The 14354-nt window shown below is 44.7% G+C and overlaps 1 protein-coding gene across 1 annotated transcript; it reads right to left on the bottom strand.

The window, feature by feature from the left end:
- Nucleotides 1–852: 852 nt before the first annotated feature.
- On the bottom strand, nucleotides 853–14038 carry LOC143935167 (uncharacterized). Its single transcript, XM_077458825.1, has 5 exons — nucleotides 13789–14038; nucleotides 11930–11964; nucleotides 8661–8802; nucleotides 5396–5566; nucleotides 853–2006 (listed from the first exon to the last, which is right to left on the bottom strand). The coding sequence occupies exons 2-5, from the start codon at nucleotides 11950–11952 to the stop codon at nucleotides 1305–1307; spliced, it is 1038 nt and encodes a 345-aa protein (XP_077314951.1). The 5' UTR covers nucleotides 11953–11964; nucleotides 13789–14038; the 3' UTR covers nucleotides 853–1304.
- Nucleotides 14039–14354: the final 316 nt, after the last annotated feature.

Here is a 14354-nt window from a genome sequence, read left to right as displayed (position 1 = left end):
GTAGTGAAGGGAAATCCCTGCAATGGGACAGGGATGGTAAAAAAAAAAACTGACGGGCTATAACTCTCCCTTATTCTATCCAAAATTAAAAAAGTTTTGCCTATAGTTCTACTTTAAGCACAAATTTCTGATCATTTTATGGAGAGGCCTAAGAAGATATAACCATGCCAACGGTGCAGCAGAAAACATATAGCACAGCGAGGAAGGTTTATGGGCCAGGATGAGAGGACAGTCAAAATCAGAAGCAACGCCCCCCCCCCCCCCCACAGTTGCATAATACCGGTCACCCCCATACCTGAAGTGGTGCGGCCACTTTATGGGGCGCTAGACTAATTTGCCTCTCAGCCCAGTCTGCCCCATAAGCCCTTGTACACACGGTCGGAGAATCCGTCGGAATGTGTCCTATCGGACCGTGTCGTCGGATAATCCGACTGTGTGAGGTATGCATCAGACTGATTCCGTCGGAATATCCGTCGGACCCAATTTTCCAACATGTTGGAAATATTTCCCGACCAACTGGGCCGGTCGGACATACTCCGATCATGTGTAGCGAATTTTGATCGGACCAAGTGCCACGCATGCTCAGATCAAATTCCTACATCAAAGCTATTGGCTACTAGCCTGAATGTAGTCCCATCGTAACGAAATAACGTCATCACATTCTGAAAGATCGGATTTTTCGACAACTTAATCCGACCGTGTGTATGCAACAGTTTCGGACAAGATCCGACGGACAAAATCCGACGGATTTGGTTGTCGAAATCTCCGACCGTGTGTACAGGGGCTAAGACTGGCGCTACACTAACAGTGTAGCGCAAGCCGGCGGGGAATCTATCAGTGCTGCCCGCCCCCCCCCCCCCCCCGTCTGCAAAGTGCTGCTCTAGGCCTGGGCCAGGATACAGCGTTGGTGGGGTGTAGCAAGATGGCCATTGCGGTGTCAGTCCCGTTACCTATTCTGATTGGTCGCCGATTCTGATGGAACACCGCTTATCAGTGCCCATTAGTGCTGCCTCATCAGTGCCTATAGGCGCAGCCTTTCAGTGCCCTCAGTGTAGCCTCATTAGCCCTCAGAAGAAAAATTTACTTATTTAGAAAAATATTTGTTTAGCGAATAAAAAAAAACAAGTGGTGATCAAATGCCACCAAAGGAAAGATATCTTTCTCAAAAAAATATATATAAAAATGTCATTTGGGTACAGTATTGCATGAGCGCCCAATTGTCATTCAAAGTGCAACAGCACTGAAGGCTGAAAATTGGCCTGGGCAGGAAGGGGTGAAAGTGTCTGGTAGGCAAGTGGTTAAATTTAAGCAAAGGCAGCAGGAGTGAATAATTCTAAGCCATTCTGGTTTATGTAGAATCTGCGAGGTTCGAGGAGGCTTCTGATCTCTTTCTGCAATTCATCCTCGTGTTCATCGGCGAATCTCTTTATTATGGTCGCTCTATCCACAATCTCGTTATTATCATCGTAAGTATGTACCGCGTTTCTTATGTTCTCGTTATGACGTAGCAGATTACTTAAAGACTCTGTTTCTGCACAGTTTCCATGTGGCCAATCCTCTTGTTTGTTGGTTTTCACAAACTTGGGATCAAATTTAATAATATACGATGTGTAACATTTGGTACATGGGGGGGTCGGCTTATATTTATTATTACTAGTATTAAACTTGTAGGAATAACCGCACACGCCATGGGGGAACTGAATGCCACGACCACTTTCTTTACATCTCACTTCGTATGAAATAACCTTGTCCCACACAAGCAGGGCAGATATGGCAATCATTAGCTGTCTGGGCACAGTGCCTTTGTAGGCTATCGATGCCCCGTAAGCGTTGGCACTGTAGGGGTTGCTAACACAGCTGTGAGAAATCACAGTAGCAGACAGTGCAAAGTTCTTGGGTTGAAGTTGATTTTTTTCGTCTTTATAAAAATTTACCAAAAGTTCCTTGTTCCTCTTCTCCAGTTCTTCCAAGATGGACTCTTTCTTTCCATCATAAAACTCGGTAATCTTAATGAAAAACAAAACAAAAAGTAATGCCATACCTGGTTCAAATGGTTAAAGCTCAACTACAGTTTTTCCAAAGGTAGCTGGTCAGTGCATCTCATACCAATTGAAGAGATGCAGAGTATGTTCTATCAAAACATATTCCACAGCTACACTATATTGCCAAAAGTATTGGGACACATGCTTTTACACGCACATGAACTTTAATGGCATCCCAGTCTTAAAGCGGGAGTCCGCCGTTTTTTTTTTTTTTTTTTTTTTTTTTAAAGCCAACAGCTACAAATACTGCAGCTGCTGACTTTTAAAATAGTGACACTTACCCGCCCAGTGCGCCCGCGATGTCGGCACCCGAAGCCGATCTCTCGATCGTCTCTCGGGTGCTGCCGCCGCCATCTTGGGTATGGGAATCAGGAAGTGTAGCCTTTCGGCTTCATTTCCCGGTTCCCTACTGCGCATGCGCGAGTCGCGCTGCGCAATAAGGATGGTCCCCGCTGTCTCTGGGATCCGTGTGTTTCCCAGCAGGCGGCGGGGGACTTTCGGAAAGGGGCGTAGATTCTGCATAAAGGGGCGTGGCATCTGCAGAATCTACGCCGGAAGTGGGTGCAGATACCTGTACTATACAGGTACCTGCACCCCCCTCCCCCCTGAAAGATGCCAGGGTTCCAATGAGTGGAAGGTCCACTTTAGGGTGGACCTCCGCTTTAATCTGCAGGGCTCAATATCGAGTTGGCCCAACTTTTGCCACTGTAACAGCTTTAACTCTTCTGGGAAGGCTGTCAACAAGGTTTAGGAGGGTGTCTATGGGAATTTTGACCATTCTTCCAGATGCGCTTTTGTGAGGTCAGGCACTGATGTTGAACCAGAAGGCCTGGCTCGCAGTCTCTGCTCTAATTCATCCCAAAGATGTTCTATTGGGTTGAGGTCAAGACCCTGCGCAGGCCAGTCAAGTTCCTCCACCCCAAACTCGCTCATCCATATCTTTATGGCGACAATGATGTCGCCAGACGCACTGGGGTTGGGTAAGCTCCCTGAAGGACATACAGTATAATTCAGTTAGCTTATCTGTGGTCTTAACAAGTAACTCCACTTTTGTTGATAAAAAAAAGTCCTACCTGTTTCTGCTCTGAAGGAAACAGCTGTATGTTTCACCAAGTTCTTTTGATATTGATTCTGAATGGGAGGGACTAACTTTTATCAGCTGGTGCACTTCGAGTGCTCTGTTTAAAAAAATCTGCAATGTCTGTATCCATACACAGTAGGTGTAATTAACCCTTTGGGAGTATGTCACCAAAAATGACATTTTTGTTGCAGAGGTCACTTCCAGCATGTAGGACGTCATATGACATCCTGGACTTGACGTGGAGATATCTGGATGATGCCTGCAGCTCCAGGCATTATCCAGATATCCTTCTTTTCAGTGATTCCCTACACTGTAAAAGCTGTCCTAGTAGCCACTGGATTTCTTTTACAGGCACTGGGAGGGGACGTCTCTCTGGATTTAAAAATTCAATCCAGGGAAGATATATCATACATGGAAGTAGATAGACTTGTGTACACAGCAAGCAGCATGGCAACGGCACGTATGTAGGCCTCACCCTACATGTTTCGTCACAACACCCCCGATGACGTCACTTGTGACAAAACATGTAGGACAGAGTCTACATGCGTGACGTTGCCATGCTGTTTGCTGTGTACACAAATCTTTACTTCCATGCATGATATATCTTCCCTGGATTGAATTTTTGCACGTATTTTACGTGATGAAATGTTGTGTACCTTTTTAGTCCATCTTGTAATAATAAAAGAGCGTTTGCGAATTTACACTATGTGGATGTTTCCTTTTATTTTATATTCACGATGCACATTCTCTTCCCTACATCCCCCCAGATATATACTTGGAGCACTGAACACTTCGTTCCTGAAGGATATGTGATGTTTGAGGATTATATATCCTACTGAGTGCATTTGACTCCGTAATAGAGTCTTGCAACTCTGGTAAGAGTCCATCTTACACTAGGTGGTGGAATTTGATCACGTACATTTTCAGAATATCAATTTTTGCACATCTTTATTACCTACAATTATTTTTTGGGGATATTTTTATTTTGCACAAATGTGTATATATATATATATATATATACAGGGGTCAAGTCCTGGGGAAAAAAAGTGTGGGAACTCCCACCTAAGACCCTCTCCCCCACCCAAAAAAATAGAAAATGATATGCTAATATACACAAATGCTTCAAAAGTGGTATTTTTCATCAAATTTTCGTATTGTGTGTATGAAGCTTAACTGTTAGTACATAAAACAAAACAATCCTCAATAAACATAAATACAGTAATTCTCTGAATGATCAGCATTCATTCAATTGTGCTTCCATGCAAATGTGAACATCATGTTGGGGAATTTTATTTTTTATATAGAGTGTTTATGTGGTGAGTTTACACTTTTCATTGAAAATTAATTCACAGAATGCTTGGGGAGATAGTGATGTGTTCCTTCTTAGGAGATGTATGTTGGCTTGGGGGGCTGCAAACTCTGCAGGGCTCCAACACACACTCACTGCTATTCTAACCCTTCACATATTTCCACTTAAACTTTGCTAGATATTGTGCTCAGCTTAACACCCCAAACTGATGTTCTTCCCTCAGGTCACCTCTCTCCCTGCATGTCCTGTGTGCAGAATAGCTGATCTACCCGTCAGCTAGACCTAGACCTGATCTACCCGTCAGCTAGACCTAGACCTGATCTACCCGTCAACTAGCTGTGATTGACAGGTAGATCGAAGTGGAAGCTGTCATGGGGCCCCCTACTGGCAATGCCTGAATGGTCAGGTGTGCAACACTTACTATTGCGAGCTGTGTCGGCGGCTGCTCGTGTAGCACCTGCCACACAGCTCGCATACTTCAAAGTCTTGCAGGACACGGCTGCTAAAGCCCCATACACACTATCAGATTGTCTGCTGATTTTTTCCATCAGATTTACCAAAACCATATAATATGAGGTCAAACCTTAGGGGTTTCAATGTGTATGCAATCAGGCAGGCCCTTGTACTACATGGTTTTGGTAAACCTGAAGGAAAAAATCAGCAGACAATCTGATAGTGTGTATGGGGCTTAACGGGAACTAATTCCTGTTGTGGAAAAAGTACAGGAACTCCGTTCCCATGAGTTCCTACAGTACTTGAGCCCTATATATATATAGATATATTATAGAACCTAAAATACTCAGACCTGCTTCCACTGGGCTTGTTAACCCATCAACTAGCCCAGCAAGCTCACTACATAGCAAAAAGCCCTATTGATCTTTGATTTGTTTGTAGTCATTTATTTGTGTGTATGGAAAGGCAATGCTCTACTAAACATGGGATGGCGGAGAGCAATATACTTACATATTCCAGGAGGATGGAGTATGGAGTCTGAGATGGCAAGTGTGTCTTGTATTCTGCTAAAGGCTTTTGAAACGTATCCTGTATGTTATTCCATGCATTGGCAGGAAAAAAATCCCTGGGATTGACTTGTGGGTTATTTATGTGTCCAAAAAAGAATATGGCATGATACACCTAGGGGGAAGAAAATATAAAGTCAGCGGTTTGCAGAAAAAAATAAACAGTGATGAATTATAGATCGGTGAAGGCAAGGATAAAATCCACCCCATTTATCTTCAGGCTCCACCTCAGGAGTTAGAGGAAAAACTCACCCAAGCTCTACCGCTATATAGTATAGTAGGTGTGTAGAGTAGTTGGGTCTCTGGCTCATTAAGGGACCCTCTAATATTCACAACCCTATGTCCGCTTGGATGGTGGGGCCACCACCTCCACTCACGGCGCAGGCGCCGTTCAACTTCGGAGATTTTCCGAAGCTTCGTCTGCTCCGTACTGTGAATGCGCAGTACGGGGCGGACGCTATATGATGGCCGGACACTATATGGCACAACACTGGCAACTGGACAGCTTCTCCATAGAAAATATTTAAGCATTACAGTAGTAACCTCATCTAAAAACCTTAGGCCTTCATCAAAAGCATAAAAATATAACATTAAAAACATATATTTAAGTGAAGCAGCCCTTGTGAGGTATGAAGGGAAAAATTCACTTAATTTTAAAAATCAACCCATTAATTGGATACAGGTGGAGATGACCAGACCTGGGCCAAAACATACACACACACACACACACACACACACACACACACACACACAAAAACAGGGGGTTTCAACAAAGAGCACAAAATGTTAACCATTACAGTCCCACTGATACAACAGTGGAATATTTACAATAAAAAATCCACCTCAGGAGTTGGTTTAAAGACTGTGGATAGGATACAGGAGATGGTCAGAGACTGCGGATAGGATACAGGAGATGGTCAGAGATTGCAGATAGGATACAGGAGATGGTCAGAGACTGCGGATAGGATACAGGAGATGGTCAGAGACTGCGGATAGGATACAGGAGATGGTCTGAGACTGCGCATAGGATACCGGAGATAGTCAGAGACTGCGGATAGGAAACAGGAGATGGTCAGAGACTGTGGATAGGATACAGGAGATGGTCAGAGACTGCGCATAGGATATAGGAGATGGTCAGAGACTGCGGATAGGAAACAGGAGATAGTCAGAGACTGCGGATAGGATACAGGAGATGGTCAGAGACTGCGGATAGGATACAGGAGATGGTCAGAGACTGCGCATAGGATACAGGAGATGGTCAGAGACTGCTTACACCCCTCCCCAGTAATGATCATTCATGGTCATCAAAGGCAATAGAAAAGTCTCCTGTAATGCTTTCCATTTGCTTACCTCTCTGTATAGTAGATCAGCCATTCTCAACCAGGGTTCTGTGGAACCCTGGGGTTCCTCCAGAGGTTACTAGGGGTTCCTTGAGGTGTGGCTGATGGACCACCTATTTGATGATGCCTACAAACTTCAAGGTTCAGTACCACTTAGCAAAACCAGCATCTTGACACCAAATATCTTTTTAGCTGTCTTTAAGGGTGGCATTCTGAACACCACTTGAAGGGGGACATTCTTCCTACTGGCCACCGATATAAGGAGCACTGTTCCTATTGAGCCCTGCTGATTTGGTTTTAGTACGGGTTCCTCGAGACATGAAAATTATTTTTGGGGTTCCTCTGGGTTAAAAGGTTGAGAAAGCCTGTAGTAGATGATTTGATGGAAGGACAACAGTACCCAGCCCTGAGGCTCCAGGCGCCAGGAAGCACTCCCGCCTCCCCAGCCAGTCATGGCTGTTGCTGTGATTCATAAAAGGTGGCAAGCGGCCCGCCCCCCCACTGCGGGCCCACCCCCCACCTGAGCTGAGCTCAGCCAAGACCACTGAGCCTGCATCCTAGCAGGGGGGGCACATGGGGGGCAATTGTGACGCCACTGGTCCCTTCTGCCTGGGGGTGGTGCCGCCCCCCTGCAATACCACCCAAGGCGAATGCTGTGTTTGCTTCATGGTAGATACACCCCTGCATACTGTGGGACCATGGAAAACAATTTTTTTTGCCCTACCCCCCCATCCCCCCCAACCCTTGCCCTCATCTTTTTGGATGTTTGCTTTTCTGGAACTCCTTTCACATAGAGCAGATTCTGTTCCAATCAGCAGGAGATCAGCTCAGATCCTCTGCCGATTGATGCATAGAGGGCAGATGACCTATTTGTGTCGGCTCCATTTAGATGGAGCAGACATGGACAGAGCTTGCTCTGCTGTATGGGCGGCTGGGAGTAAATGGACTCCACTGTCCATTTACACCTGACTACCCTCCGATCTGCTCTCCCTAAACTGAGGAGGACCCCGCCCCTTATGATGTCACAATCCCAGCATCCTCTGGGACTGTGACATCATAAGGGCGGGGTCACCATGTGACATCACCCGGTGACCCCGCCCCTTGTCCCTATATAAGTCGCTGCACAACACGTCCCCAGCATTACGGCCGGAGAGAGCGTCGTCTCAACATCTGAAGAAGGAAGAAGAGAAGAAGCAGAAGAAGAAGGCGGCGGCAACAGCCACAGAAGACCGGGCCAACACTAATTAAAGAACTGGAAGAAGAAAGCGGAGGCCCGGCAAGAAGAACCGAAGAGCAGGACAAGACCCCCGAAGTCAGAAGAAGACCTCCGGACGGTGGCGGCGACGAAGAAGAAAGCCTGGCTTCTCCGCTAGTAAAAGAGCTAGCAAAAGAGTAGAAGATATCGGAGTCCGGGAAGAAGACCCCCGAAGACGGAAGAAGAGAAGACCCCCGGAGAGAGTGCAAATAAAGTATTTTAAAAAACTGTGTTGTGTTTTTTTTTTTTCTGTATACTTTTTTCCCCCAGGTGAATGGGTAGGGGTACCATGTACCCTATACTCATTCACATAGGGTAGGGGGCCGGAATCTGTGTGTACGCGGCATAACCGCTGTCTCCGCTCCCTGCATTGTGCCATCTTTGAATGGTTTGCTCCGGCAGACAATTTTGAGTCAAAACTTCTTTCTAAGTCCGCCGGAATTTTGGGAACAAGGGTGGATTGTCCGGCGGACTCTGGTCCGCCAGACCAAGTCTGCTGGATTGTCCGATCGCGTGTACGCGGCATTAGTGTGACTTTAACGTATTTGTGCGCACAACACATTCCTGGGGTGGTAAAATACACCCCCACCACCTTCCACTACAGAAATACTTACCCTTTGCAGATACTGGAATACTTCGTCCTTTGTAGCATTGGTTTCCTCCAGCAGTTTTTGGAAGACGTCGAGAAAAGCTGTTCCACTAGCCTTGATAATTTGTCTCAAGTAATTCTTATGTTTTGCCATGCTCATTTTCTTCCTACAAAGAGGAATGAAAAATTACGGGAATTACAAAGAGAATAAACCTGCCCTTATAATGTATTTCGTTTATTTTGCTTTTACAGACCGTTTCCATATTTTTCTTTTGGTCATTTAACTGCATGACCATTAAAGGAAAACAAAAAAAAAATCATAAGTTTAATAATTTTTATTGAGCTTGCATCCGGTACTTGGTAGGTCCTGCAGCATCTGTCAACTGGGGACTGAGACCATCCAGGGATCTCCAATCTACGGCCCTCCAGTTGTTGTGGCACTACACATCCCACGAGGCTTGTAAAACTGACATTCACAGACATGACTAGGAATGATGGAAATTGTAGTTCCTGAACAACTGGAGGGCCATAGTTTGAAGACCTCCTAAACCAAAGTATATGTTGCCTTTGCACCAAAGGATCCATGAAATTAACTCCAAGCGTTTATTTGGTGATCGTATCACAATGTTAGGCTTAATGTTTCAGGGTCACATAGGACCCCTTCTTTGGGCATGTGTTACGATATCACATGCCTGACAAAGGGGACCTACGTGGTCTCGAAATGTTACATCCAACACAATGATTTTATTACCGAATAAATGCTTGGACTTATTTTTAAGGATCTTTTGCTGCGATGACAACATATTCTTTCGCTTATAGCAGTCATTAAAGGATAAATTCACCTTTTTTTTATTTAGGATGTTACACCCATTTTCTTACTTTGGCTATGGGACAGGAAGTGAAGGGAAATCTCCTCAATAGGACACAGATGGCAAAAAAATTATATGACAGGTTATAATCTAAGTTCTGACTATATTTCAACTTTAACCTCTGGCTGCCTGCGCTATAGCCGAAGGATGGCTACAATGTGGGCCTAAATTGCCGGGAGGTCATTCATGTCCCTGGGGGATGTGCGCGTCTCGCTCTGTGATCAGTGAGTCAATGAGACTCACAGATCAGAGTAAAGGGCACCTTACCATGTGATCAGATGTCGGCCAATGAAAGCTGATCACATGATGTAAACAGAGCTGTTAAATTGGCTTTATTTTTCCCTTGTGCTGATAGCGCAAGGAGAATAAAAAAGCTCATTACAGTCTGGAGTAAACGGGACATCAGTCTGGCACACTCAAGACCCACTGCTGCCAACTAGTGCCACCTACCAGTGTCCACCAGTGCATATCAGCACTGCTAAGCAGTACCACCTACCAGTGTCCACCAGTGCATATCAGCTAAGCAGCGCCACCTATCAGTGCTGCCTATCAATGCCCACCAGTGCCACCTATCAGTGCAGCCCATCAGCTCACAATTTTTGTTTTGTTTTTTGTTCAACAAAAAGTAAAAAAACCACCAAAAGAAAGCTCTATTTGTGTGAAAAAAAATGTTTAATTTCATTCGGGTACAGGGTTGCATGACCGCGCAATTGTCATTCAAAGAGTGACAGCGCTAAAAGCTGAAAATTGGCCTGGGCAGGAAGGGGGGAAGTGCCCAGTAAGCAAGTGGTTAAAACACAACAAAAGTGTTTAAGCGGGAGTCCGCCGGGAGTCCGCCGTTTTTTTTTTTTTAAAAGCCAGCAGCTACAAATACTGCAGCTGCTGACTTTTAAAATAGTGACACTTACTCGCCCAGCGCGTCCGCGATGTCGTCACCCGAAGCCGATCTCTCGATCGTCTCTCGGGTGCTGCCGCCGCCAACTTGGGTATGGGAATCAGGAAGTGGAGCCCTGCGGCTTCATTTCCCGGTTCCCTACTGCGCATGCGCGACTCGCGCTGCGCAATAAGGATGATCCCTGCTGTCTCTGGGATCTGTGTGTTTCCCAGCAGGCAGCAGGGGACTTTCGGAAAGGGGCGTAGATTCTGCGGAAAGGGGAGTACCTTCTGCAGAATCTACGACGGAAGTGGGTACAGATGCCTGTACTGTACAGGTACCTGCACCCCCCTCCCCCCTGAAAGGTGCCAATTGTGGCACCGGAGGGGGGGAGGATTCCAATGAGCGGAAGTTCCACTTTAGGGTGGACCTCCACTTTAAGGATCATACACACTGGATGAAAATGTTCGCCCAATTTTCATATAAAGAATTTTCGTATAAAGAATTTTCCTATAGTGTTTACACAACTTTCGACAGCCGATTATGAATTTTGTGCACGAAAATTCCTGAAGGGACAAACTCCTAAATTTTTCTCGTACGAGAGCAGAACGTATGATTTTCATTTTAATGCGTACCATTTGCGTACAAGAAAAATCAGAAAAGAGAGACTGCGCATGATCGGAAACAACAACAAAAAAAGCCTTTGTAGTACGGGAATATTTGTAAAAATGTAGTAGAAATTTTTCTTTCATCGGTTTCAATTTGCTATGAAACATTGAGAAAAATCGGACGAGCATTCGCCCAATTTTCTTAGTGTGTACCTCACTTAACTCGGAACATTATAACCCAACCACCTTTTTTACGAGTTGAGACTGCTCCATGGAACCTTTCAGCCGTCAACAGGTTATTTAGTTACATTGTGGAATCTGGTTTGCTGTAATGCCGCGTACACACGATCGGAATTTCGGACAGCAAAAGACCGATGAGAGCTTTTCGTCGGAAAATCCGTGTGTATGCTCCATCGGAATTTAGCTGGCCGAATTCCCACCAGCAAAAATTTGAGAGCATGTTCTCAATTTTTCCGACGGAAAAACTTTCTATCGGAAATTCCGATCGTGTGTACGCAATTCCGACACGCAAAAACTCATGCAAGCTCAGATTCAACTACGAGATGGAAGCTATTGGCTACTGGGTATTGAACTGACTTTTTTTAGTCCCGTCGTACGTGTTGTACATCACCGCGTTCTTGGCGGTTGGAATTTGGTGTGACCGCGTGTATGCAAGACAGCTTGAGCGAAATCCCGTCGGAATTCTGTCGGGAAAACCATCAGAGCTTCTTCCGACCAAAATTCTGATCGTGTGATCGCATAAGAAATTCAGCCCGCTTGGCAAAATGGCTGAAAGCCCAAAATCCTGGCTTGGAGGTCAAAGGGGGTTCTTTATCACATAGAAGTAGAGTAGAGGCAAAAATCCTATCTGAGAAGTGAAACTCTAACAAATATGGCAACCCAAAACCAAAATTACCGTACCCGATTAAAAAAAAAAAGTTACCTTTGTCTCTTTTCTGCTTCCATGTTCTTCTTTTTCTATGGGAAAGAAAAAAAAGCATGCTTTGAATTTAGCTGGCATGATTTTAACCAACAAACTAGTACTGCGTTAGTGCGTTGGCTATGGGGGCTGCCATGGCGACTTAGTTTGAAAATGCTAATTGCTTGGCTGTCTCTGGCCCCGCCGGATCATGTACCTGAAACAAAGACTTTGTAGCAGAATACATTTTGGCCTAATTTTAAAAGGAAATTCGATTTTTTTTTTTTTTTTTAGTTTTTTTTTGTTCTATAACAGTAGAAACAGTTTTATTTTATTTTTTTCAAAATTTTCAGCCTTTTTTGTCTATATTGCAAGAAAGCTATTTGTGTGAAGAAAGAAATGATAAAAAATGTATTTTGTGTACAATGTTGCATGATGGCGCAATTGCCAGTTTAACCACTTCAGTACTGGGCACTTCTACCCCCTTCCTGCCCAGGCCAATTTTCAGCTTTCAGCGCTGTCACACTTTGAATGAAAATTGCACGGTCATGCAACAATGTACCCTTATGACATGACATTTTTATAATTTTGTTCACACAGCTAGAACTTTATTATGGCGGTATTTAATCACCACAGTTTTTTTTTTTTTTACTTATTGCTAAACAAACGAAAAAAGACCGATGGGGAGGCACCGATGGATGACACTGATGGGCATCACTAGTGGGCACTGATAGATGGCACTGATGGGTATCACTAGTGGGCACTGATAGATGGCACTGACAGGCATCAATAGTGGGCACTAATAGATGGCACTGACAGGCATCACTAGTGGGCACTGATAGATGGCACTGAGACAGGCATCAATAGTGGGCACTAATAGATGGCACTGACAGGCATCACTAGTGGGCACTGATAGATGGCACTGAGACAGGCATCGTTAGTGGGCACTGATGGGGAGGCACTGACATGCATCACTAGTGGGCACTGATGAGGAGGCACTGATAGACGGCACTGATGAGAAGGCACTAACAGGCATCACTAATGGGCACTGATGGAATGCATTGACAGGCATCACTAGTGGGCACTGATGGGTGGCACTGATGAGGAGGCATGGACGGCCATCACTAGTGGGCACAGATGGGGAGGCACTGACGGGCATCACTAGTGGGCACTGATAGACGGCACTGATTAGGAGCCACTGACAGGCATCACTAATGGGCACTGAAAGGCGGCACTGATAGACGGCACAGAGGAGGCACTGACAGGCATCACTAATGGGCACTGTTTGACATCAATGTTAGGCATCACTGACAGGCATTAGTGATGGGGCAGACCCCAAATTGCAATGACCCCTGCTTTCTTCTCTAGGGCCTCTGCTAAAACATGTATAATGTTTGGAGATTCTAAGTAATGTTTTAGCAAAAAAATAGATGCCAGAATAAGCCTGGTCTTGAAATGGTTAAAAAAAACATTTTGACAATAATATTCTATTATTCTTTAATAATTATTCTATTAACAATACTAGTATAATAACTTTACTGAGCATGCAAAATAAGTCGTTTTTATTATTATTATTATTAGTGTGTGTATGTATAATATTATTATTATTTCTTTTTTATATTTATTATTTATTTTTATATTTATTTATTTTTAATATTTATTATTATATATTTTTTAAAATATTTTTTTTATTTTTTTAAGACAAAATGACTGGTAAGTACAATCAGGAAGAAAATCATTCTTTAAATCATATTACTATTTCTACTGTCAGAAGCAGAAAGCCAAATTCCTTAGTAATTAAAATGTCCCCCTACTTACTAAAGAGGAAGACTTATTTGCTTGTGTTATTCAGAATCTAGCAATGGTAAATAAGAGAGCCCTACCTTCAGACGGACAGTCCTGAATCAATGGTCTTGTTTGTTCTCTGCGCCGTTCTTTCCGTCTTCAGACCAGATAATGTCTCCAGTCTTACTGAAACTAGGAAACAGAAACTGATCTGTACAGAGGAGGGGATTCTGTATACAGCCTGGAAACGGGAAGAGCAAGCAGTGTGATTTGCATTCCATCCTCGTATACGTCACATCATACAGCTCAAGGGAGAGTCCCATATCCCTGACTGTTGTCTGGGCGACTTTCATAACAGTAATGTATATACACCAGTCCTTAACCTTTTTATCATGGAGGTTTCAGGAAACAACCCCCCCCCCCCCCACCAACGGTCGGTCCATCTATGTGCGGACTGCGGGCAGCGGCTCCAGTGTCCTCCAGCATGGTGGGTGGACCCCCCATCTAGGTGGCAGGTGGTGGGGTGTGGGCAGCGGCTCTGGTGTCCGCTCCTCCAGCGGCTTCCGCCGTGTGTCTCCACTCTCTTCCTCCTACGTGTCCAAAAAGATCCCCTAACGTTTTGGCCAATCGGGGGAAACGGGTCTCACAACCCGCCTCCTGATTG

The sequence above is a fragment of the Lithobates pipiens genome, unplaced genomic scaffold (genome assembly GCF_037356315.1).
Source record: "Lithobates pipiens isolate NorthernLeopardFrog02 unplaced genomic scaffold, aLitPip1_a1.2 Scaffold_28, whole genome shotgun sequence".
In the NCBI taxonomy this organism is placed as follows: domain Eukaryota; kingdom Metazoa; phylum Chordata; class Amphibia; order Anura; family Ranidae; genus Lithobates; species Lithobates pipiens.
This window is presented reverse-complemented; position numbering and strand designations above follow the sequence as displayed.

Excerpts from the sequence above, each read along its gene's own strand:
- LOC143935167 (XM_077458825.1), bottom strand. The coding sequence starts at position 11,952 with ATGGAAGCAGAAAAGAGACAAAG. Across the intron at positions 8,803-11,929 it reads GAAGCAGAAAAGAGACAAAG|GAAGAAAATGAGCATGGCAA; the intron begins GTAACTTTTTTT and ends TCCTCTTTGTAG. Across the intron at positions 2,007-5,395 it reads ACTCCATCCTCCTGGAATAT|ATTACCGAGTTTTATGATGG; the intron begins GTAAGTATATTG and ends TTTTTCATTAAG.